At 40.3% G+C, this 26,445-nt stretch overlaps 2 protein-coding genes and 1 long non-coding RNA gene across 12 annotated transcripts in view; 1 reads left to right on the top strand and 2 right to left on the bottom strand.

The window, feature by feature from the left end:
- slc11a2 (solute carrier family 11 member 2) lies at nucleotides 1-19,064 on the top strand. Of its 6 annotated transcripts, XR_002840767.2 has the most exons (18): nucleotides 1-135; nucleotides 6,927-7,002; nucleotides 8,596-8,720; nucleotides 8,873-8,995; nucleotides 9,081-9,200; nucleotides 9,727-9,833; nucleotides 9,925-9,995; nucleotides 10,108-10,175; nucleotides 10,270-10,425; nucleotides 10,664-10,822; nucleotides 10,911-10,997; nucleotides 11,495-11,614; nucleotides 11,710-11,859; nucleotides 11,953-12,026; nucleotides 12,185-12,338; nucleotides 14,405-14,458; nucleotides 16,197-16,403; nucleotides 16,751-19,064. XR_002840767.2 is itself a non-coding variant. In XM_023833219.2 (17 exons), exons 2-17 carry the CDS (start codon nucleotides 6,969-6,971, stop codon nucleotides 16,326-16,328), a joined length of 1,734 nt encoding a protein of 577 aa, XP_023688987.2. In that variant the 5' UTR covers nucleotides 1-135; nucleotides 6,927-6,968; the 3' UTR covers nucleotides 16,329-19,064. The 6 variants fall into 6 exon arrangements, 5 of the variants coding, with proteins under 5 accessions (XP_023688987.2, XP_023689010.2, XP_023689001.2 ...); XM_023833219.2 differs by having other exon boundaries at nucleotides 16,197-19,064; XM_023833242.2 differs by lacking the exon at nucleotides 1-135 and adding an exon at nucleotides 163-913 and having other exon boundaries at nucleotides 16,197-19,064.
- On the bottom strand, nucleotides 2,865-8,012 carry LOC140592278 (uncharacterized). The gene is made up of 2 exons (XR_011992619.1): nucleotides 4,121-8,012; nucleotides 2,865-3,712 (listed from the first exon to the last, which is right to left on the bottom strand). It is a non-coding gene; the product is annotated as an uncharacterized lncRNA (long non-coding RNA).
- The window catches only part of LOC111854888 (HIG1 domain family member 1C-like), an 11,728-nt gene continuing 4,220 nt past the window's right edge, over nucleotides 18,938-26,445 (bottom strand). For 2 of the 5 annotated variants that reach the window (XM_023833387.2, XM_023833379.2), the window contains 3 exons: nucleotides 20,192-20,296; nucleotides 19,850-19,984; nucleotides 18,938-19,482 (listed from right to left, as the gene is read on the bottom strand). In XM_023833387.2, the coding sequence (XP_023689155.1) occupies nucleotides 19,418-19,482; nucleotides 19,850-19,984; nucleotides 20,192-20,279 (288 nt within the window). In that variant the 5' untranslated portion in view covers nucleotides 20,280-20,296 and the 3' untranslated portion in view covers nucleotides 18,938-19,417. The other 3 variants (XM_023833369.2, XM_072715375.1, XM_023833396.2) reach the window with 3 other exon arrangements.

Here is a 26,445-nt window from a genome sequence, read left to right on the forward strand (position 1 = left end):
ACAATGTGTGACATTGTATGATTATGTTGTAGTCCGTGTACTGATGTCCTGTCTTCTTATTTATCTGTTTGACATTTTATTTAACATATAAATTAACTTGTCGCGCATTTATGTACAGAAAATAAAGCTGTGGAGGTAAGATTTTGAACTAATGTTGCATTCTCTGAACAGTATTTCCGTTTATAAAATTTCCATACATCCGAGTTAGAGTATACAGTAAGCGGCGCCAATCAAACTTTGGCTACTCGTGGTTAGTCGCATTCTCGTGTGACTGATCAAACCATTAGGGGGTTAAAGGATGTCAGTCAAATCAGAGGTTGATTATTCAGTTAGAATGTAACCACTGCTTCGGTTTGGATTAACACTCGTAAATTAAAATAAAAAGTGCACACTGCGGTTAATGTTACGTACTGTACTAAACGGTCTGGTGACTCTCCTGTCACTCGCTCCTGTTTCCCAGGAGCACGATGGCGTCAGATTCGCCGATTTACGGGGTTGATCTTTGACGTTTGGTATTTTATATACTATAATACGTTAATAAATTGCCTGTTTTCACAGAGTTTTTGGTATGTTGGTAGTAAAGTTATAAATAGCATTTGATTAGTGTCATCACGCCTTGAAGCCAGGGGCCCCAACTATTTTTTTCCAGGGGGGTCTGCGCGGTCCAGATATAATTGTTGTTCGGTCCAGTTGCGGACTGAAGTCCGCCAGGTGGTGATCGCCGCTATGTCCAGTGTAGTTATGCATCCAACCATTTTCCATACCCGCTTGTCCTGTGCAAGGTTGTCTGGGTCCGGAGACAGTCCCGGAAGCTACGGAGTCAAGGCAGGGAACGGCGCGAGACGGGGTGCCAAACCCGTCAGGACACACACACACACACACACACACGGGCACACACGGACACATATTCAGTGTAGGTATACCTCGATTAATTAACTTGGGTATGTTACTTTGAGGAGGGGGTGTAGCAAGAAGCTTTGGCCCACCGGACAAAATGTCACCTTGCCCCCCCTCGGTATATTTTGCCGACGGAAAGGCTTCCCTTCCAGGGCCATCCCCCACCTCGTCGTCGACGGCCCGACATTAAGGAGTTAGTTAAGGAGTTACCTTGATATTATACTGGGTAACAAAAAAAAACACGTTTTGTTCAATTTGGATGATTGTGTGCTTCTGCTTTCGTTTTGACCATGTACAAATGTAACTGACATGCTTTGAATATTTTTCATTATGAGTCATAAATTGTAGAAGTCAGTATTGCTACAAGAACTTTGATCACTTTAAGTCCCAGTGTCTATTTTTTCGTAACGTCCGGTTCGCATTATGAAATAGGTTTGGTTTCCTACTATGCAATACAGTATTATGCAATTTCCTTTGGGATTATCTATCTATCTATCTATCTATCTATCTATCTATCTATCTATCTATCTATCTATCTGTCGTCTATTCGTCTGTCTGTCTAATGGAGTTCATGAACTAATACATTCATTTATTTGAATTACTTGAAAGTTGCACTGTTCTCACACTCCATCCCCCATCCTGCTAAAATGTCATGATGCCTCGAATTATACTGAAGGTTCAATGAATGGCTAAATAAAGTGTTAAGGTGACTTGTTTTTTTAGATCCTTGCTGGGGAATATGGCTATAGACATTTGGCAGTAACTGTGCATATATAACAGTTATTTTCCTTGCAATTGAGTATACGTTTTTATATTGAAAATCAGCCGTCTTATGTAGAGGGCAAGGGCATCTCAGACTCACTTGAATTAAGCTAGATGCTTCAGCTCTAGATTGCAAGTCTTTTTCTTTTTTGTGACATGCATTTGGGTGTGTGAGAGGGTTTTGTTCAGTTAGGCTGGCAAAGGAGATAGATTGTGATGGAGTGTACTGCTGCTTAGAGATTAGGAGGCGATGAAGGCAGGGAGAGTTTAAAAACTGTACATGCTGCCTTTGTGAGTTTCCAGTATTGTTATTCCTTCGGTTTCATTTTTTTTCTGCACATTATTGGACTAACAGACAGATTAATGCTGTTAACTTTATGCTTTCACTGTAATAGTAAGTATAAAAGGTGAGAAGCAATGACCGTTGCATTTAAACTTCTTTAGAAAAAGCATGTTTTTTTAGAACAAGACCTTAACTGAAATTCATAGGAAATTAGTACCAGCCAAATACAGATAAATGTTGTTTGTAGAGGGTAACTGGTTTGATCTGTCTGGTGTGAAGGTAGCAGGCAATTGGTTGCTACCATACACTTATTCAAAATGTGAGCAATTAACTAGTGGTTAGTATATAATCTGCATGGTGTGTCTAGAGCTGAGTCGTGCCGATTATGTTCTATGTTTGGCTATTATTAAAATTATGCTATAGTTTCAAAGAACAAACAAGTGCAGTTTGTGTGAAACACTGTAAAAAGCGTTATGTTTGCTGGTTTTGTGCACATTTAGAAGTTAGTTTGGATTATTTTACATAGAGTTGAGGAAATTTGCTCTACAGGGCAGTACCAAATGAGTGGGACATAGTCAAAATAACCCAACAAACTTCCTCTTGAACAAGGACAGCATCTGGGCAGTACCATTAAGAGGTATCTAAGAGTACTTTAATAATATGATTCTCTATAAGGATTGGTACCATTAAAAGGTAGCAATAAACAGACTCTCATTTTTACAATAAGAGTCGGTGTTCATTAACTACCAAAACACACATTTAATGCTTTTTGAAATTCTGGTGAAATGCTGAGGAACAGATATGTGCGAAAAATATTTGTGCTCCTCCAATGTCATATGATTCTGATTCAAAACATCTGCCTTCCAAAAATAAATACGTACATTGAAACTGAGGTGAAATAAATGACACAGTGGCTTTCAAATGCATGTAACGGTTTATTAATGTGGATTACACTGAGGAGGTGAGTTTGAGTTGCTTCTTTTTTTGACACCTAAAAAGTTTGATTGTTTGTCAGTTTTGTTTTGATGCACCTCAAATGAATGGATAGCCAATGCATTGGTTTATGGCCTTGTCCCAAACTACAGGCTGTAGCCTACATACTCATAATTTCTCACAATCCTCTATATATCATTGTGGAGCCCACAAGTGTGTAGTGGCGTGTGGTTGCAATGTGATGTCCACTCTGGCAAGTTAGAACACAGCCTTGTTGGTTGTGACCTTTGTCACAATTTAGCATTTGTACTTCTGAAAGCACAAATAATATTAATACTCTCTTTCCAATGGCAGTTACAGTTGAGAAAAATGGAAGCTTTGTTTTATTTTTTTCTTATATAATGTATTAAATATATACTGTTTATGTAATAAAATGTATTATCATCAAGTACACTATCGGTCAAAAGTTTTAGAACACCCCAGTTTTTCCAGTTATTTATTGCAATTGAAGTCGTTCAAGTCCAATGAATAGTTTGAAATGGTACAAAGGTAAGTGGTGAACTGCCAGAGGTTAAAAAAAGGTAAGGTTGCCCAAAACTGAAAAAATAATGTACATTTCAGAATTATACAAAAAGACCTTTTTCAGGGAACACAAAATGAGTTAACAATTTAAAGCTGTTCTCTAGCAATGGAAGTTGATCAAGCCTTGAAAGCTTGAAACCAACTTTTCTGGATTACTTACAGCCGCCTCTGTCTGCAGTGTTGGACCACACTGTGGTATCATATCCTCATGAGCATCAGTTGAACAGTATTGTACCTGCAGAAAGTAGTGTGTTGCTACAAAAATGGCGAGAAAAAGGCAATTAACAATGGAAGAGAGACAGACCATCATAACACTTAAAAATGCAGGTCTTTCCTACAGAGAAACTGCAAAGAAAGTCAAGGTGTCAATGAGTACAGTTTCCTTCACCATCAAAAGGCACTGAGAAACTGGGGCAAACTCTACAGGAAGAGGTCTGACAGACCCAAAGCCACAACTGCATCAGAGGACAAGTTTCTGAGAGTTAACAGCTTGCGTGATAGGCGGCTCACAGGACCATAGCTTCAAGCACAGCTTAATAGTGGTCATAGTAAGCAAGTCTCATTTTCAACTGTGAAGAGAAGACTTCGAGCTGCAGGTCTGACAGGACAAGTTGCAGCAAGAAAGCCATTGCTAAGACGTCAGAATAAGACAAAGAGGCTTGCCTGGGCCATGAAACACCCCCACTGGACTACTGATGACTGGAAGAAGGTATTATGGACTGATGAACCCAAATCTGAAATCTTCGGTTCATCACGCAGGATCTTTGTATGCCGTCGAGTAGGGGAAAGGATGGTTCCACAGTGTATGGCATCAACTGTCAAACATGGAGGAGGTCGTGTGATGGTCTGGGGCTGTTTTTCTGGATCCAGGGCTGGTGACTTGTACAGAATGAGAGGCACCCTGAACCAAAACAGCTACCACAGCACTCTGCAGCGCCATGCAATACCCTCTGGTATGTGCCTAGTTGGTCAGGGGTTCATCTTGCAGCAAGATAATGACCAAAAAAAAAGTCCAAGCTATGCCAGAACTACCTCAGGAAAAAAGAACAAGATGGTAAGCTTGAAAACATGGAGTGGCCAGCACAGTCTCCAGACTTAAACCCCATCGAGCAGGTTTGGGATGAACTGGACAGAAGAGTGAAAGCAAACCAACCTACAAGTGCCACACATTTATGGGAACTTCTGCAACAGATATGGGAAGAACTTTCTGAAGAATATTTCATTTCTATTGCAGAATGAATGCCACGAGTGTGTTCAGCTGTTATATCTGCCAAAGGTGGCTACTTTGATGAGTCAAAAGTTTAGAATACATTTTGGTCTATAAATTGATTCCATGATTTCTTTTTTAACTCCAATTGCTTATTCATACAATGCTTTCATTTCAGAGTGCAATGAGACATTAAACTGCATAATTTTCAATAAAAAAAACGAAAAATTGGGGAAACGGAAAAAACTTTTGACCGGTAGTGTATGATATCAAATTCATAATCACTGCTTAGTAAGAAACATAAATTACTTGGTTTTGTCTTGGATACTCGTCTTTATTGAATACAGTATAATACATTAATCACCTAAAGGAACGATAATGTTACAATGAAGCGCGTTTGTGTTGCCGAAAGTCTGCAGTGGTTTAAAATTTTGCTGACAAAGTCATGCGGTGCGTGATGTTAAAATAGAGTCTCGTGAGACAGCACTTCCCATGACATTCTCCCAGTATCATGCACTGAAGGCCACAGACCACAGACACCATAGAAAAAAAGGGGGAGTGAAGAGCAGGGGAGCAAAACAAATTTTTTGTGGTGTTAATGTGTTGAAAGTGTATTGCAAAGGTGCTGAATGGCTGAGCTTTGACCGTAAGTCTGCAAAAGTAACTTTAGTGTGACCTTGAGACTGGCATAATCAGTAAGACCCTCTGATACTGTAATAGTAGACGCTGTCCCACCACAAGAACTTTTTTTTTAGGAACCAGAATCTTTTACAGGAATCGGGAACTTCTGTCGCATTCCCACCTCAGGAACTCAGCCCGACTGGAGTTCCTCGGAGGTAGTTACAGAACCCATTTGTTTAGTATCTTATCTGGAGTATGTACTTTTCACTGGACTGTGAATAACTGGGTGGGGCTTTTAGTGAGGAAATAGATAGAAGTAGTGGAGCAAAAATTAAGCAGATGGTTTTTATTTTCCTATTTCAATTAAATTAAATACATTAATGAATACATTTCGCCTGCTTTTTCAGATTTGTTAGCTGATGTATTTTTGTCTAGTAATGCTGGTGCTGGCAGTGAAAGTTGTCAGCGCTTATTAGTGAAACAATGTTACAGCATTTTTATTCAGTGGAAAATTAAAAATCAATCTGCTGGCCAGATTGAATAAAGAACTATAAACATGTCCCAGGCTCTATAAATAAAATATAAATAAAATGCTGTGTCCTGTTTTGAACCTGTATTTTTGGACCGATCCCCCCAATATCTAGCCAGAACTAACAAAATAATCTGTTCATCCTCCATTGTTTTTGGGTAGCGGTGTAGTTCCATGAGAAATTGAATGTGAAGTTTAACCTACAAGTTTTTTGGGTCTCCCATGCTTATTTGGCATAAAGGTCATGGTTCCTGTTATGCGGTGAGACAGCCCAAGAACCTAAGTGGGAAAGTGCCTCTTGTGTACTTTTCACAAGTTACGTATGTGATACTGTAGCAGTTCCCCCACAACCCCATTCAAGAAGAGTGGTTAGAAGATGAATGTATAGATATAACAGTTTAACTACAGTGAAATACAGTAGATTGCTGGGTAGTTGCTGAATTCTTCTTGGCTAGGCCTATAACATCAGAGATGATTCAGAGTTTGCTTTAATGACAGCAGCAAGTAACCCTGTCATGAAGCATCTGCAATGTGAGTGAAAGCTTATTCTCTTCCATTCCATCCCTGAGAAAAGGTTGCTATATAAGTATGTCTCAATAATTCATTTATGTCTCTCCTTTTAAAGATTGTGGGTTTTTTTAATTGGTCACGGTGGCTGCTTCACTAAAATGTTACTTTCATACTATAATGAACTGAATGCGATGTGAAAGTGTCTGGGTATTCTGCATTCAGGGAAGTGAAATTTGCCAGTAAAGGAACCAAGGCTTTCTAACCACAAAGTCGACTCTGCTATCCACAGATTCCCTTTTTCTGAATTCATTATTTTTTGTTTTGTAAATGTACCACATTCTTCCGATTTTTGCAGCATCATAATGATGGTGCAGATTTTCCCTTCTGCTGTGTCACACCATGTTTTTTGTTCGTTTGTTTTTGTCTTGCCTTAAAAAAACTTGTGTGTCATCAATATTCTCCAACCTTTTACCTCTATCTCTTTACTTCTCTACTGAGGTTTGAACCCCCCCCCCCAGCTACAATTAAAATGCCGTATTTGGAGAAATGAATGCATTTCTGTTTTCTGCACCTTGATTGTTGTTTGTTTCCCTTTGGTGAAGCCTTCGTCCCCTTGAGTATTGGCCCGTTTGTCCTCTGTCTTCATGACCACAAACCAGGAGCCGGATCTCCTAGAAGGTAAAAGACTTCAGTGTTATCGTTCAAGACACAATCATGTTGGCTTGTTGATAAGGACTGGGGAAGACATTCAGAGCAACAGACATTTTAATTGAATAATGCTGTCAGCACCATGGAAATTTAGTATTGGATTTCTTTGAAATATGTATAACTTGAAATAAAGCAATTTCTATTTTTCTATGTCATTTTTAATTGGATATGATAAGTTGTGCTATGCAGTTCCTTTGACAAAAGGCTGTTTTGTATAGACAATACTTTATTTTTTTATATATAATTATAATTTTTATTGGTATGACACATACACCAAATCTTTCCAGGATTTACCTATCAAAATCATACTTCATACTTTTTATATTGTACAATATAATAGGCATCCCATTATTTATCAAAAATACAAATACAGAATAAAAGAAAGAAAAAAAAACTATATATAGGTAGGGAGTGATCTTTGCCTTACAACTTTACCACCATTAATTTACAAAAGTCCAATTGGGCCTATGGGGTGCCACATAGTGAATCCATTTTTCCCAGTATGAAACAAATTGTTCTAATTTATGGTTAACAAATGCTGTTATCCTCTCCATTTTGTAAATGTCCATTGTAATTTCCATCCATGAATTTAAAGTTGGCCTTTCATGTGACAACCATTTCCTGTTTTTTTGCCAGCAATCAGTAATATGTTCATTAAGTATTTATCTCCTAGACAATACTTTATAAACACATGTAGCATCCAGTTATGGTAATAGTATGATTATGGTAATATGTGATCACATGCAGTATGTTTCAGTGCCCAACTGAAATAGTTCACTTCCTGAAAGAGACAGTTTAATTTACTGCATATGCTACATATAACCAAACAACATAAATATAAATAAAGCTGTATGAGGCTTCAATACATTTTTTTGAATATTTCTGCAGAGTAAATTGGTCTTGATTTAATTCTACAAGAAAGAGGTCAAAGGTTCTGATGCAGGAATGTGTGAGAGTGCATGCAGACAGAGTTCAGCACGCGGTGGGCTGTTGAAACAGGAAGTGGGTGGCAACTCTGCTTGTGGCTAGGCGGGCCTTAAATATAGAGCTGCCCGAGGGCTGAGGCTGGAGGCAGAAAGCATGAGACGAGCAGAGGGAGAGCTGAGAGGCAGGTGGCGATCGGTGGAGGCCGACGCATAGCCGTGCTCGCCTGTCGGAGGGAGTTGCCAGCTTAGGAGCTCAGGATGGGCGAGCGCTCCAGGCTCAGTGAGTAACTGGGTGGCTCAGGTGGTTAAATTCAGGCCAGTGGGCTTTGTGATTAACAGTCGACACCTATTAAGCTTCTCAGTTGGAGCATGGGACCATTATTTAAAGGTTTTCTAAACTTTGCTTTCCAATTGGAATGCAATACTTATTAGCCTCACTTTGGCATGTTGATGGTCACTCTATTTAGTAAAAGTTGTTACTATGAAAGTCAGGGCAAGAATCTATTACTTCATTCTGTCTGGCAGAGGATGACCCAAAACACGCTGCTTATGAGTGACATCAAGGGACGTTCGTTATCTCTGTCCACACTGCCTTGCTCCATTGTCTATTTTCTTGTCCCCTTGTCCCATGGTGCAGAGGAGGTGCAAGAAAACAGAGCTGTTCAAAACTCGGTGTACAGCTCCATCGGACCGGCGACAGACGATGATGCTTTCTCCACGTACTTTGAGGAGAAGATCCCTGTTCCTGAACATGGTGGTCAGGTACTGTGAAGAACCATTTACACCCGTCTAGCATGTGCAGCTTTTCAGATAAAGATCCAATTTACTATAATCATTTTGTTATTATCAATGAATACAGCTGATGATGAATGCTTCTCTCAATGCCAATGCAACGGATCCTTCAAAACCCTTAGATGGGCTTCAGTTTTCGGAAGCTGTGGGCTTTCACTGGGCCTGGCTTCCTGATGAGCATTGCGTACCTGGACCCAGGAAACATCGAATCTGACTTGCAGTCTGGTGCCAAAGCTGGATTTAAGGTACCCTGTCTTTCCTCCGTCTTTGTACTGGCTGCATTTATAAACGTGCCGATTACACCCATGTCTGTGCGTTGGTTACTGCTAGCTACTTTGGGTCCTGCTGGGCGCCACCATCATCGGCCTGCTGCTGCAGCGGCTCGCGGCTCGGCTGGGCGTCGTCACCGGCATGCACCTGGCGGAGGTCTGCAACAGGCAGTATCCCACCGTAAGTCCCCACTGCGCCGCCGGCTTGACGTCTGCACACAGACTGGGCAGAAAAAGCAACAGGTGGCTGCAAAAAAACCAGTAAAAAGTCAGGTAGTACACAGTGCTGTGATTGTTGTTTGTTTCTTTAGTATCTTTTCACGTCATGCTGCACTGCACTGGAGACTTGCTCTACTTGTTATTTATGTTGAGTTCCCTTCTGTCTTATGTTGAATATATGCGTCTTTCTCATTCATGCATGCAAGTGAAACTATAGAGGACAGTTACCTGCAAATCTCTTTGCTTCTTTTGCATGTCAGATTTTCACACTGGCATCTTGACCTTAATCATCATTTTAATTTTCTTTTGTATATTAATATCAAATTTTTATGACTTTATATGCTGTATATTTAGTGTATTTACTGTATTTTTCTCTGTTCTATCCTTACGTCTGCACCGTTTGCACCAAGTAGAATTTCTTGTGCGTGTTTGTGCTTAGTGAATAAACCTCAATTCCGATTCAGTAGTTGTTTTTCTGTCACCCTCAGGTTCCTCGTATAATCCTGTGGTTCATGGTTGAGCTGGCTATCATCGGTTCAGACATGCAGGAGGTCATCGGCTGTGCCATTGCATTCAACCTCCTCTCCGCGGGCAGGTAGGTAGGCGCCACGGGGCCACACTGAGCAGCAGTCAAGGGCGCCGGGCACGAGATCATGACGCTGAGCCATGCTTCTCCATCCTCATAGGATCCCGCTGTGGGCCGGCGTCCTCATCACCATCTTTGACACGTTCGTTTTCCTCTTTCTGGACAAGTACGGTAGGTGGCCCTCCCATCTAGAGACCTCACCACCACAAACTTTTCCCCCGATTCCTCTGTACCTTTTCAGCATCTTAAAAGACTCTCACCCATTTTATTCCCTGGACATCAGGTCTGAGGAAACTCGAGGCCTTTTTCGGATTTCTCATCACGATTATGGCCATCACATTTGGATACGAGGTAACTGAGTTTTCAATTGACGACCAGAACGGCCAACTGACCTGATTGTTATATTTTTTTAATGTTCGTCCATATGCTCAATTCATCTCCACAGTACGTGGTTGCAGGACCGAACCAAGGAGAACTGCTGAAGGGGATGTTTTTGCCCTACTGCAAGGATTGTGGTCCTGTCCAGCTGGAGCAAGCTGTGGGCATCGTGGGAGCTGTCATAATGCCACACAACATCTATCTACATTCTGCCCTCGTTAAGGTACCAGGCCTCAGGCCTCCAGGAATGTTCATGTGCTGCTTAGGGAAAATCAGTGGTAGGGTCACGGAAAGTAGCTTCAAGGCCGAAGCACAGTTGATTGCCTGGAACAGCATGAAATAGTTGCAGGTCAAGGTGGAGTAACTTGGCCACTCCTCAGCGAGGCTGTGAATCTCTCAGGAAGCTCCTTCCCACGGAGCAGGTCCTCTCAGTTTCTTTTCTTCTTTTTTTTTTCCTCCAGTCTCGCCAGGTTGACAGAACCAACAAGAAGGAAGTGAAGGAAGCCAACAAATACTTCTTCATAGAGTCAGCAGTAGCGCTCTTCGTGTCCTTCCTCATCAATGTCTTTGTGGTGGCGGTCTTTGCTGAGGCCTTCTATGATCGTACCAACCTCTACGTGGTGAGTCTCAAACCATCACTTGAGTTGTCAGTTTGCCCCATTTCCTGCAAGTAACAGGCCGATCATCCCTGCACCCCCCATCTTTCAGCATGAGAAATGTAACCAGACAGGAAGCCCACACGCTGCCCTTTTCCCCCAAAATAACGGCACGCTAGAAGTGGACATCTACAAAGGGGTAAGTAAATGGTTCTATAAAGGGTGCTACTCATTGTGTAGGGCTGTCCCGATCACATCGTGATGTAGTCGGAATTATAGGGCACTTGCACAATAATCACCAGGGCTTCAGATGACGGGCAAAACATTTTAACGGACACCAGCTTTTCAGTATTATCTGGACGATTTGATAAGCAGATTAGTACTGCGCCTAAAATATTAATGAGATGCATATTGTGACACACAATTTCTACAGACTACTGAGTTTTGGGCATCACAAAATGCATCGTCATTAATAGTTTAGCCATACTACTAGTCTGCTTATCAAATTGTTGGCGTAAATAAATGTCCGCGTAGAAAAGCTGGTGTCTAGGCCAGTGTTTCGCCCATCATGAAAAGCCCTGGTGATTATTTCACATGCGGCACATAATCGCCATGGCATGGCGACGTGATCAGACAGCCCTATCACTGTGTAATTGTGTGTAACACTGACATCCCCCGTGCCTTTTGGACTGGAAGGGCGTGGTTCTGGGCTGCTTCTTTGGGCCAGCGGCGCTGTACATCTGGGCGCTGGGCATTCTCGCAGCAGGGCAGAGCTCCACAATGACCGGGACCTATTCCGGGCAGTTCGTCATGGAGGTCAGTGGCGGAAGAGGGTACCGCCGAAGCGGGACGCACCTAAATTGGTCACTGGCTTGGCTTTTTAACCCCTTTCCGTCTGGCGTCCGCCTCAGGGATTCCTGAACCTACGCTGGTCCCGTTTCGCGCGGGTGCTACTGACACGCTCCATCGCCATCACACCCACCCTGCTGGTGGCCATCTTCCAGGACGTGCATCGCCTCACGGGCATGAACGACTTCCTCAACGTGCTGCAGAGCATGCAGGTTGGAGCGCTGCCTCTCCGGCGTGGATGAATGTGGTTTCCCTTCATTTTTGAGTCATTCGAGCGGGTTCCTTTCTCCCCTTCCGTTTTCTAGCTCCCGTTTGCTTTGATCCCAATATTGACGTTCACCAGCCTGTCTTCTCTCATGAATGAGTTTGCTAATGGAATGTAAGTATAACAGAAGATGGATACAAAGTGATGGTTTAGATCTTCTGCCCCATCATGCTTGAGTTCTCCTACACTCCCACCGCCCCCATGAGTACTTCTGGCCCCTAACCCTAAAGTTGAGCTTCCCTTCCATGCTTGAGAACTTCTCTCCCATGCAGAGCCTGGAAGGTTGCTGGAGGCACGGTCATCCTCCTGGTGTGCGCCATCAACATGTACTTCGTAGTGGTGTATGTCACCACCCTAAATAGTGTTCTGCTCTACGTGTTGGCCTCCATCCTCTCTGTCGCCTACCTCTGCTTTGTGGTGTACTTGGTGAGTGGATCATACACCTGACATGAATCAAAACCTCCATTTAAAAGAAACAAAGAAGATAACTGTTTTCTCAACCCGTCCATTTTGCCAGTGCAGATAATATATAGTGATTGTACTTCCAGTACCATGAGTGTTTATCTTCTGTTTGACTTCATGGCACAATTACTATTGTTACTGAACTAATCACATACCTGGAGATGTTTCCATGGTGATGTTCCTGGTCATTTCTACACTCTAGAGCAACAGATGTCCATGCTTGTACAGCACTTATGTCTGCTGGAACTTTTCCCCCAAAAAGTTAATTCTTTAATTCTAGGAATCAGTCACTCTATTGCTGGACGATAAAATGATAATGATAATTATCACGATATAATTTTCCTCAATGTCAGTGTGACAAATACACGATCTGTTCAGTATGATTTATAACCTATTTCAATGATGTCACTTCCTCTGTGACTGATTGTCAGTAACAGCAGTGGAGCACAAGCGCAGACACAGCCGTAAAAACACAAACAGGGGATTTATTGAATAAATAAGATAATGTAACAGGCAGGCAGCAGAAAGACATCACAGTCAAAAAAGCAGAGCAACTCAGAGAGAGCAAGTAAGTCCCAAGCAACCCATCCAGTAAGGGTAATCCAGAGAAATCCAAAATGAAAGTCCACAGTAAAATTAAGCCAACGAGAAATAATCCACAGAGATTTCAGAAACACTAGGAAGAATACGAACTGCTGTGTTTTGTTGGGGCGGAGTGAAGAACCTGGCCCACTACCGATGGCAGTGTTTCGCGAATGGGCAGCCTACGCACAGCAAACGCACAGCAAATGCACAGCAAGGTTTATTGAGTTAACAGAGGAGCACCGCACATACTACTGTGCTGGTAACATGCGTTAGTCATGGGAAAGAAAGCACAGCAGCCACAACTACTTTCAAAAAAGGAGATATGGTGGATAAACCAATAAAAAGACGTTGGTGACGTGGCAGACGCCTACGACACGTAACAGACTGACGCTGTGCATTGCAGTCTCTGCCGAAAACTTGCAGCAACTAAATCTGGAAATATTACAAATTTATTTCACCACTAGAAGCATTTCCATTCAGAACATACAGAATGCAAGCGCTTAGAGTCACAGACACTAGCAATTAGTGCTGCAACTTTCAGTCGTGCCCCTTATTGGTACGGAATGGAACAGAGGCTTTTATTGAACAATATAAGACAGATGGAAACTATCAGCAATATCAAACCTGCCCCCTATAAACAGCAGAGAGGTAGTCAGAGGGAAAAAGCCAGTGATAAACTGCACTGTCAGTGTATGACTAGTGTTACTCCCTATTACAAAAAAATGACTATGATTTATTATTTAAATTAGATTTTAGTTTGCAGTCCATTCAGTTCATCATCTATTAAATGTTCTATTTAAGGGAAATCCTACAGGGAATCCTAAGACAATTGTAAGCATAAATGCAGCCTTAAAGTAAAGAAGTAATTCATTATTATTGAAAATAACGATTTACGAATTATACTGTGATAATTATCGATATTAGCCGACATGGGAAAAAATTATCATGATAAAATATTTAGCCATATCGCCCAGCCATAAGTTGCACCATCAAGAAACGTACAACCAATCTGGGTTCAGAGCACAGCCTAGAAAAGACGCAGGGTCTCGACCCATTTGGATGAAAACGGCAATGGATGCTGTGTCGTCAATGTGTCTCATGGGGAAATGTTGAACTGGGAAATCATATTCTGAGAAAATAAGTTTCCCAAAATCGTAGAAAATAGATGAAACAAGCCGTGTATTTCAGATGTCATGGTGTCATTAGCCATAGCTTTTTATAAATACTGTCAAATTAAGAAATACGGGTGTTTCCCCCACAATGACACACCTTAAACCAACTAGAATTTTTTTATACTATGGGAGGAAACTGGAACAAACACCGGGAGCATCGGGAAGTGCACATACAGAGCCGGAAGTGGGAATGGAACCCATACCCAGTGGGCCACCATTCCACGCTGCAGTTCATCTGTGCATAATGCCTTTTCCCTGACGTTGTTTCCACAGGCTTGGCAGTGTTTGGTCGCCTTGGGGCTGTCCTGTCTGGACTTTGGCAGCAGGGTAAGGAATGGCCCCACCGTGCTGTTAGAGGAAGAGTCCGAACCCGACTGTTAAATCACAGCGGCAGAGTTCCCACAGCCGTCCAGGTTTCTTCACACACCAAAACGAAGAGGGAGTCACAGAAGTGTAGGGTCACGCCTGGGGTGTCTGTGCTTAACAGGGGCCCCAGTGCTGCATGTAAACACAGCTGTCTGTGCAGCTAGTTCTCAGAGGTTTATTTACAGAGACAGCTACAGTTTCTCTTTGCGTGTAACTTAAAAATATTTCGTTAATATAATAGAAATTATTACTGAATATTTCAATAACTACCCTATGACCATGACAAGGATATCAGCTGGAATAACATATTTTAATTTCTTCAGTACCTTCAACTGTAAGTTTTCAGGTCAAAATTTTGAATTGTTAGTAGTGAGTTGGCAGTAAGACAAATAATTTGTGCACTGAGCATTCAGGGTTTATGGGTTTTAATCATGTGGAATTATCAAGCCTTCGGTCTGTGTTTTTCTTAACTAAGTTTGCACTTGACTTTAATAGGTCAGATCCCTGTACGACCACAGTGAAACGTATTTCGTACTCACCAGTTAGTAAGCTGTTCGGTTCAATAGTTGTTTTCTGTTAGACTCCTCAGACAGTTTTATTAAGTATTTCTTAGACAATCAAGAGATGTGATGCTTGAATGCTGAATATGTTATGTCTTGAGTTTTATGTTCTGTATAATTCAGTTCTTTTGAAACAAGCACTTTCCTGTTTTCAGCTTTGTATTTACTAATTGTTAGATGCGGAGATTGTTCTTTATTTATGACTAGGATTTGTAATAAAAGGGAACTCAAGTATCTTTTCATTATTGCAGAGTTCTCAATGGTTTAATATAAATTACTGGTGTTTGAGTGTTAATGTAAAGAACGGGAATGGTGACGGACAGACTGCACAGTACATACATGTGACATCTTTGTAAAAGCCACTCTGTCTAATTTAATATTTTCCGTTATATGTGTTTGGTTTTGTTATCTATTTCTTTTTGACACTGAATGGTGAATTATCAAACAGGATATTGGTACTTTTAAAACTGGGGTACCACATGAAATAGTTGCACTAATTTACATTACCAAAGGTTCTCTATGTACACTTGTCTGCATTTAATTTTATGAAATAATTTTACTTTTATTGGGCAGATGTTAAAGCATTATATGATTCAAGTTGTACGGTTTCCTTTAATATACTATAAAACTACTACTGGGTTTGAAAACTTCTGTCAGTTACACAGTTTTCAATATTTTAGATTGTTGAATCGATGTCACCTTGTATTATAGTGATTGTTTTGGTGGAAACTGGTTACATCTGCCTTTCCCATAATCACTCAAAATGAGATCAATTCAATAACTTAACTGTAATACCCAAAAAAATCAGTGTAACTAAGATGTATGGCAAAGCTTGTATTTCATTTCTTATTGAAATAACTTGAATTGCACCCCAAATAAAAACTAAAACCTTAGACAAATCCAGTTGTTTTTTTTTTTTGTTTTGCTGTGTCTGTGATTGATTAATCAATCCGGTAAAGCGCCAGTTCTGACAGCAACACAGTATAAATATTGTGTATCCTTTCGAGATTTTGATTTGTGTCATTAGTGTCGTCATAACTGTGATGCTCTTACTGCAGTAGTGTGACTGAAGTACAGTTTGAGTGCTGTGTTAACCATCGGGAAACCCTTCTCGCCCCGTCTGTGTTCCTCCCTCGCAGGTGAAAATGGGGATCACAGGCCACAGGAACGTTTACTTACTGAACGACATGGAGGTGCCAGAGGGCACTGAGGTGTCGTATGTGAGGACAGAGAATGAGAGTGGAGACGACAAGCATGGGCAGAAGGAATGACCTCCCCTGGATACCTGCTGGAGCGGAAATGGCTCCTGTTCAGCCAGTGCTACTTCGCTGTGCCTTATGTGTAACGTGAGTAACGTTGCACAAAAATGGCTTTTCTTTCGGTGTCAGCTTTGGTTATAGTGGGTGTGAAGGGAACAGTTAAGTTTAGCAGTGAAACAGAGTGTAAACCTGTTCTAAACTGCAAGATCGTGGTGTACTTTGACCTCTTCTCAAAACTTGGTTGCCTGTATTTTCTTGACTATTTCCTGTATATTTCAGGGTTTTTGAAAACCTTGACATATTGGAAATTAAATTTTAAATCCTGAAAATATTACGAATTTTTTAATAATTTAAAATGAATTTGTTTACAAAACATTTAGTAGAAATATGCATATGTATTTATTTTATTGTGCTTTGTATATTTGGCAGCACAGTGGTTCATTGAACAGCGCTACTGCCCCATGACCTCAAGGTTGAGGGTCCGAATCCATCATCCAATCTGTGTGTGTGGAGCTTGCATGCTCCCTCTGTATTGCTCAGAATTCCTCTACATAGTCTCATTTCCTCCCAAAGTCCAAAGATGTGCCCTGAGGCCAACTGGCATCTCTAAATTGCTCACTGTACGTATGCGCAGTGTGACAGACATCCAGATAGTCATCCCGAATGTACCTAGTGCTCACTGGGATAGGCTCTGGGCCCCTCCTCAACCCAGTCCAGGAAAAGAGGTTGGAAGATGGATGGATGATTTTTAAATATATTTTTACACTCACAGTGGCCAGTTTATTAGCTACACCAGCTTGCTTACGCAAACTGCTTGTTCTTTTAAACACTAAATGATGTGGCTGCAGATATTTGCAGCACGCAGGCAAGGTCAAGAGGTTCAGTTACTGTTTGACTAAAAATGAGAGTGGCTGAGACGCCTGATCTACCTGCTTTTTAGGTCTGGGTGATATGGACCAAAAACCATATCTGGGTATTTTTAGGCAGAATATCAATACATGCTATAAATCTCAGTATTTTCTAAGAAGTGGAGGCTACATGTGTAGTTTTTCAGTCAAAGGCATGTGTGTGATGTCACAAACATGTGCATTAAAACAGAGTGTGGTAAAAATTAAATGCAAACGTAACTATTTAGTATAGACAAATTAGAACAAGTCTAAAAATAAAGACAAAAATTATGCCTTTATTAGTATTGCATGGTGTCAAGTAAAGCAACTATGACATAAGTGTTTCAATCCACTATATCAATCAACAAACTTGTTTTTCGTCAGTTTATGACAGAAGGTGAAGGTTTAGGAACAAAAAAATACTAAATCTAAAATCAATTTGGCCAACGGTTCTAAAAACAGAAGCCCAACAATCAATGAAAGTACATTTAATAACTGGATAGATCCGCATCGTAGGTATTACCCTTCAGTAACATAAAACAGATGCTGCATCCATTTGTGATTATTTTTAAACTGAATGAACCCCTAAATCCCTTGTGAAGCCTCTGACCAATCAGAATCAGGAATTATTAAACTAACTACCTGGGAGAACTGAAAACAAGGCCTGGATTTGGAATCGAGGTCCGGATTTGAAAATTGAAAATTGCTTTTCAATGTGGTGTGATTGTTGGTGCCAAACGTGATGATTCTAACATGGGATTTTGCGGACTATAGTGTCCAGAGTTTGTGTCTAGTAGAGTTTGGTGTGGTGAACAAAAAACATCAGTCAGTGGCACTTCTGTGGGCAGAAACAGCGTGTTGATGAGGAAGGTCAGAGGAGAATGGCCAGACTTATTAAAACCAACCAGAAGTCAACAGGTGCAAAAATAACAGCTCAGTACAGAACAGTGGGGTAAAGAACAGCTTCTCTAAAAGCTCATCTGCTTTGAAGTGGTTCTGGAGACAAAAGCGGGTCCTGCCCAGTACTGACTAGGTGTTCCTAATAAAGAGGCCACTAAGTGTAAATCATTTAGCAGGTTTCGTTACCGTTGCTGTGTTTTTTTAATCCTCTTCTTTTACAGGTCCATGGAATCCTGTTTCATGGTTATTTGATTTTGCTTAAAATCAGTTATAGGATTATGGGATGGTACCATGATGCGCTACATGGATGTGGCAAAATCTGTTTACATATGTCAACATGTACTGATTATTTTGGCACACGTTATCACTCAGTGAGAACAAAAAAACATATCAATAAATTTTGAGGGATATTCCAATAATAGAAGGATAAAATCCATGTGATGTTTTTACAGCCTCAGTATGGCGCTTTCAGGGGATTTGGCAGACAAATCAAAAGAATCAAATCTCAAAGATGCTGACATTTTTGCCACTAGGTGGCGTTTTAAAGAACTGATATGCTATGTGTGGACATACAGTACAAATTGATCACGTTACAGACAAAGTGGTATTAAATGTTTTAAATAACTTGCATTTCACTGTTACAAGTTTTTGCTCTTTTAACTTCATTCTGTTACAAGATACATTAGAGAAATGTATACAATCTTATATACCAATGTAATAATATTACTAAATGACTGTTCTAATGTCTAATGTAGTTACCTCTTTAAATGGAAAACATGAAACATAGTATTTGCACATAGTAAATGCTCCATACAAAGACACCTGACACCTGAAAAAATTTGAAATTGTATTAATAAAAACTTTTTTTTTTGGTATTATTTTATTTGTAGATTACTGACACTTCCTGTACAGTACACTAATTACAGTACCAAAATAAACATATAAAATTTGTATCCCTGAATATTTCTCTTCTGGTTTTCTCCCTACCTTTAAAGGGAATTTTACGTTCAGTCAGCTTTTGAGCAGCTCTATACATTTCTTCTACTAATATAAAGCACACTTTTGGCACTCTGGAGCTCACCCTAGACATATCCACATCTAAATGTACTGAAATCCAACTGCAAATTGCAACCTCAGCACCAACAAGCCTGCTTGTGAAGTCTGCTTAAATTGGTTAATGGAAAACCAGGCCTCTAGAGGGGACACCAAGGGCTGTCCGGATGTAGGGACACAGCACTGTGGTGGATTTCCTTGGTGACAGATGGACCATACATGTGCAGCAGTGCTGGACAGGTCACATGGGCTGAGACGCCTTCATTTTTCATCACTGTTGGTGTTCTCTGGTGACATGTACTGTTTGTACATCGAATATATGACACCTGAAGGCAAATATATTAGTGAGCATTAGTAGAATATTGTCAGGAGTCATATAGATTCTGCTCTGCTAGTCTGCTGCCGACTACTATAAAATTAACATATTTCTGCACCAAGAAATCAGTGTTTCTGACAGCATAACCAACACGGAGAGCCAATGTTGGAGATATAAGCATGAATGTCTGATGCTGTGTTTTTTAAACCATCATCTGCATGATTTGCTGGGATAGAACATCCACCATGACAGACCATCTGAATTAAAAATGCAACAAACCACAGTCAACGTGACATTAAACAAGCAAAAGGTGAGTTGCATCAAACACAGCATGGAAGGCAAACGCTCCCTCAGACCAGTTAGTAAAAGCCACTCACCAATCGTCATGGCACCCACCACAAAGCCCTGAGCTCGGACACGCATGTGGATGAGGTGCAGCGACATTTTTTTGTCCCCTCGAGACTTGAGCTTAAACAGCCCGTAGGCGACGATGCCCATGAAGCCGGCCATGCCTGCAGTGCACACAGCATCGAGGGCCGCACTGAAGAGCCGTCCAGCTACCATACGCGCGCTTCGCACCACAACCATTACACAACATCCCGATGAGGCCCCGCCCACTCACCAGCAACAAACGTCCGTGAAGAACAGCAGGCATGGAGATAGATAACAGCTGCCAGCATGAGACAGCTCTCTGAGACATCGATTCATTGTTAACTTACCTATTGGTACAAAGGGGGACTCTTTAGCCTTTCTCACCAACTTGGAAGAAGCTCCATCGTCATCAGACCAGTTTTTGTCTGAAGACATTATGAGTGCTGGGGTACCTGAAAGAGGAAAACGTCAAATGTAGTGAACATAAGATTAACTATTGATAATTACTAGGTCCTGTCTAGGGGGTATTGGCTCCTAGTAAACATATAAACAGAAATATTCCAGAATGTCTTCTGGCTTCCCAGTGGCCTGACCATTGCTGTGATGTAGGGTCGGCCGAAGGCATAAGCGAACTAAGCAGCTGCTTATGGCCCAGTGGCCACCAGGGGGCCCCACATTCGATCAGCCTGTCAGAATGGGAAGGAAGATGACAAATGACAAGTGTGTTAATCAAATTTTGCTCAAGGCCCTAAAAAGGGTTGGACTGGCCCTGCTATGATGGACATGCCACCTTGTTACTGAACCATCTTCTTTCTTTTTTTTAAATCAACTTTTCTGAGCATTATACTCTTTTCCAGTGACCTGGATCTCTTTGTAATAGGCTCAAAATAAGATCAATCTGGTCATTTGTGCTTCAAACAGCACTACAGCCTTTTATGTCGCTATTGATCCTGATGATGTGATTAAGGCTGTGGATGAAGGTGTGATGCTTCTTCTTCATTTTACAAAAGCATGTTTATACCAGAGCATGCAAATTACTTATTGGTATGGACAACATTTTAAATTTAGCAAACGCTTTTGTCAAAAGCAACAGACAACTTAGGAAACCTTGGGGTCAAAACAGAGGGCTAGCCTTATAATCTACTGAGCTTCACACTACCCTTGACTTTCTTCTTCACAGATTATGACCTTGAGGACATCATTTGCATATGCTGTATGTATGAGCGCAGTAAAATGTGCATGTCCGAAGGGAGATGGGTTAGCACTGTTTTCTACAGACGTAATATCATTTACAAAAACAGCGAATGAAGAAAAAGCAAACAAATGACAGTGCATGTTAGGAAAAGACACATTACGTCCCGATTCAGGAGACTTCACAGCTCCTATAGGCTAGCTGATGGCCTAGGTTGACATTTTATGTACGGTGTCGCTCCCAGGACACAAATTCCGGTCCATTTATAATATACTGTGCGATTTGCGAGAACAGGAAAGAACAGAAATTTATGGGGATTATGGAGTCAAGTATACAACGTACATGGCGATCCTACATGCAATACAGAAAACGAATAAATATTTAAAAGCTAATATTGTCGACTGCATTTGTAATACAATTATCCGGTTTCCTCCTTTCGGTTAGATAATGGAAACCTGAGATTTATGCAAGCATTTTGTTTCCGTTAGTGTAACTATGCTGTTTCTTTTATTTTTACATATTTACATATTATTTATTAGGCTACGTTTCCTGAAGAACATCGGCCATTTAATTTTTGCGAGACATCCCAGATTCTAACTTGGAATTTAGCCTTTATGCACGTAGCTGACAGTATCTTCCAATGATTATGATATTAAAAGTGACTTACCTTCCCGGTACCGGTCGATGTTACTACGTCGGTCAAACACCTGTGATCTGACAGGACGCCCGCTCCGACTTCCGTTTTTGTGTCTTCGATGCGCGACGTCGGGTGACGTCAAGTTTCACGCGACACCTTGACCGTGCGTTCCCATCATCACAAGAGATCACAAATAATTTCCAAGAGATCAACTCAAAATTCTAAATGCCGCGTTTCCATAAAATAGACAATCATATGATAGTCCAGGTTGTTTTTCCCTACATCAGAACGTTACCCTGAATGTACTTTATGTACCTTAAAATCACTATTGAAAAAAAAAACAATAATAAAGTTTTATTGACTAATAAAAAATGATCGTTATATTTGAAATGCAACCGGCAGGTTTGGCCTCAGTGAATACTATTTGTGGTTAGGGTTAGATAATAACATAATACTTAAATTAACTGGGTGGGGTGAAATTCTTCTCTGCACTTTCGATGCCAGGTGATAATGTTACACGAAAAAAACAGGCCTAATCATAAATCAACGTGGAAGCAGATTCATCATTCATTCAATCTGTATTGCAGATTTATAAAAATATATATGGTTAACGATGGTGATTTCAGACTACGCTATCGGAATGGTGATTTCGGTAAGTCTTCGCTCTCACCACAAGGAGACACACGAGCCCTAAGAACACTACTGGAGTGACCATGTGCATGTATATGCGCTCAGGTATATGGAAACGCTTAACTTTCACTGTATTTATATGACCCTGGGCAACCTCCGTAACGATAGCAATAAAGTAATTCAGGTCAAGTTCCTTGGTCATAAAAACAAACCCTTCTTGGGGGCTGAATCACTCAAATCCCATAAAGCCCACCTAAACAACAACATTTTCTGCCTTACCAAGGTAACGTTTACTTTGTATATTTTTTTCTCTATATAATTAATTCATTCGGCTTCAGCCATAACTAAAATAGTTTGTTTTGATCATTCGGTTTAAAATGACACCAAGGCCGAATCTGTGAACACAAATGTATTCTTGTGTGGGGGTTGGGGCGGTAAACGGCGTTATATAAGAGCGTTTTCCCGCCTCTCCGTCGTCGTTTCTCTCCCCACCATGTTTTGTTTTTCTGAATGAGCTGGGGGGTATTCCAGAAAGCAGGTTATGTGACATACCCGGGTAAGTTTAAGGGTAAGTTAGTGGATAACCTCATCTTTCGGTTCCAAAAACGGGGGTAACTTTCTGGGTATGTACGTAACCATAGCAGCTTACTCTCTGAAGATAACCTGCTACTGAGCAGGTTATGTTCCAGGGTCAGTTTGTTGCAGAAGGTTACTGAGCATGGCGTGCCCTTTTGATGACGATCCTGTGGACGTGGAGGCATAAATTATACGAGGTTTTTTTCGCCGGGAGAGAGTTATAAGACCGCGTATTGATATATTTTCATTTCCTAATGATTATTTGAAAAAGCGTTATCAGTTTTCAAAAGAATCGTTCATTTACCTAACATCTCTTGAGACCGCATATTGCAAATGTCACAAACCCAAACCGTGGGTCTGCGCTTAGCACAGAAAACATTCTGTGCATAGCACTTCGGTTTTTTGCGTCAGGGCATTTTTTGTACAATATGGGCGACGCAGAGCATATAGGAAAGGCAACTGTGTGTAGAGCCGTTCGCACAGTATGTCTGGTACTTAACGCTTCTTACACACGTTTATACAGTTCCCTGTCTATAAAGCTCTGCGTGTTATTAAAGAGGAATTCCACAGAGTGGTAGGTTTGTCCTTTGTAGTAAAATCTATGATGCATATTTAATATATAGTCATACTATTTATATCTATAGCCTACATGTATTCATCCTGCACACACACACACTTGATGCTTCCATATATGACTTTCTATTTCAGGGTTTCCAAATGTAATTTGGAATACATGTAATACATGTATAGTGACAATAAAAGGCATTCATTCATTCATTCATAATTGGGTGCATTGATGGCACCTACATTCCTATTAAAGCTCCTTCAATAAATAAGGGAGACTATGTTAATAGATAGATAGATAGATAGATAGATAGATAGATAGATAGATAGATAGATAGATAGATAGATGTCTTTATTGTCACTATACAAGTACAGCGAGATAGCGGAGGAAATCTATTCATAGTATCAATGTGCAGGTAACTTGATTTTGTATCCTTAATTTTTTGCCTTGTTAAAATCATCAAACTCATTACTTTTTTCCACTAACTATAGGTAATCATTACAGGACAGTACAATGCTGGTTACCACTGGTTGCCCTCAGATGGGGTGAGGGGAGGTGGTGGTGGGCCCCCGCCAGTTAGATGGGCTTAAGCCTTTTTTCTATTAGCTACATGACAGAAAGAATATACTAAATCGTGTTTAATAAATAGTTAAGTGATCGTGACCTTTTTGCAGAATGTTTTTGTGTTTCATTTTGACTTGGCTCAAAGTTCTTCTGGCTCCAGAAGGATTACACCTTATTAAATAAGAAACCATATATTCCTAGTCGATACACATTGTTATTTTAACCTAAAGAAATGAATGGCAGGAAAAGTAAATGCTTTCATAGTGATTTAACAGTCAAAAGGATGCGGAGAGGTACGTGTTTAATTATTTTGCATTATAATAAAACGGGAGGCGATGTCAAATTTGCAATTTAATACACACGCATTTACTCTGTCCGTTATTTTTTGCCAAGCCAACTCTTTCTTTAGCCGATGCAGCCGTATTGCTTTTTTTCATTATTATTGGCTTGAATTCCTCATATGCGTGCATTAAAACTTCCAACTCCGCCTCTGTGAAGTATGCCGCTCTCTTTTTTTCACTTTGATTTTCCATTCTGACTCGTGAAATCGGCGATCAATTGAAAACGTCTTTATGTATGCACGGTGCACGCGCATTAACTCTGGGTAAGCAATAGGAGGTTGATTGAACTTACTCTTCTCAGGTGTTTAGGAACCGACATACTCATGGTATGCGGGTTTGGGGTATATCAACCCAGAGGTTAAGATTTACCAAATGGTAAGTTAACCAAGCTTTCTGGAATACCCCCCTGCTCTCTCCCTGCTCAGGCCTCTATCCAGACTGCCCAGAAGGCCCCTTTCCTGGAAACGGAGCCTAGCAGGGGCCACTCAGGGGCAAGGGAGGAGCTGAAGGCTGCTTCCTGCAAATCACATGACTGAAGACTGCATTTATTCCCTGCCATGCTTGCATGAAACTGTACAGGGTGTCTGAAAAAAAAAGCTGGTATGTGTCTGGGAGTGTGCTATATGTGGCCAGACAATTTATTTGAATAAATGCAGCTGTTTGTATTCTGTCCTGGTTCCCGGCCCCATATCAAAAGGCAAACTGCATTAGATAATAAAAAAAAAATGTTTTTCATCTTTGTGGAACAATTCAAGACATGTCAGAACTACTAAACATAAAAATGTGTTTGAGGTGAAACAGTCTTTTCTAAAATAATTATAATTGTTTGATTCAAATTAATTTTTTAAACTGGAATTCAAAGCCAAAGATGCATACATTTTTGCAAAAAAAGGGAAGAAATGCATTTCTGTATACAAAAAAAAAACAAAAAACCGAGCACAGTATGCATCACTCTTGCAGACATTCTCTACATTTTCATAACGGAGTCATATTTTTACAGTGAGCTAAATTCTGTGCTGTGTTTGCAGCTGTTTCCTGTGCTTTTCTATGACCTTGGGTGACAGAAGGTAAATGAAATATCACTTATATAAAGATTTGGCCTTTAATACGATATGAGTGCAAGCAATGATAACAGGACAGAAAAAACGTACATTGGAGAACTTTTATTTAGCATATTTTTTTAACATAATTGCTCACAGGAACCATTTCTAGATAACAGGGTTTCTTAGCTTTAGTTAAATTCTGTGTGCTTTACTAGGTGTGCGCAGCATAGAAATGCATAGAAAAAAAGATTAACCAGTGATAACAAGGTTACTAACAACAATTATTGTCTCACAGCTAATGAAACTACTATTTTTCCTCTATTAACTTCTAAAGATATTTTTGTGTGTTTAAGGAAAATATAGATCCAGATAAAATAGATGTTAGTGGATAATGGAATGTTGTACCCAAGGCTGACAGCTCCTTCAAAATGTGCCCAAAAATGTAGGTAGAATTATTTAACGGCTTTCAGTTGTACTTCTTGTCAACAAAATCTATACCACTTTCCATTTTTGGATGTTTTAGCTCGTAATGAATAGCTGCTAAGTTGCATGTAATGAATCTGTCCTCCAGTCAAAACCAACATTTATGTTGCTACCTGTAGAAAGTTGTATTCATCCGTAAACTTCAGAAACATTAAGTAAATATAGGCATGGTTACTGAAAGTGGAAACATTCAGTTATACAAGTAATCTCCTAGTTATCTGTTTGTCTTTATGGTTTCTCTGTGAGGAGCATTTCACACTCAACTGCTATGTTTCAAGAACTCAGAAATAGTTTTTTCAGTTATGTACACATGCATGTCGATTTTTAAGTTTCTCAGAATTCACCAGATGCTTATCCTGTAAAAGTTAAATTTGAGAGTATTACATAATTAACTTTAAAATATTAGCAGGAATTTTCTGTAACATGAAAAAAAACAAACAAATATACAATTTATCTGACAGGTTTTTAGTCATAATTTTGCATATTTGCAAATATAAGTAAACAAACGAAAAAAAATTCTAACAATATATAACCAGTACTCCATTTTGACTGATTTTAGTTTGCTTTATC

Source organism: Paramormyrops kingsleyae, chromosome 8 (genome assembly GCF_048594095.1).
Source record: "Paramormyrops kingsleyae isolate MSU_618 chromosome 8, PKINGS_0.4, whole genome shotgun sequence".
Classification (NCBI taxonomy): domain Eukaryota; kingdom Metazoa; phylum Chordata; class Actinopteri; order Osteoglossiformes; family Mormyridae; genus Paramormyrops; species Paramormyrops kingsleyae.

Bases quoted from the DNA above. Each gene is read 5' to 3' on its own strand.
- slc11a2 (XM_023833219.2), top strand. From the start codon at position 6,969: ATGACCACAAACCAGGAGCCGGATCTCCTAGAAG. The intron at 9,201-9,726 runs GTAAGTCCCCAC...TGTCACCCTCAG, and splicing joins GCAACAGGCAGTATCCCACC to GTTCCTCGTATAATCCTGTG. The intron at 10,823-10,910 runs GTGAGTCTCAAA...CCCATCTTTCAG, and splicing joins ATCGTACCAACCTCTACGTG to CATGAGAAATGTAACCAGAC.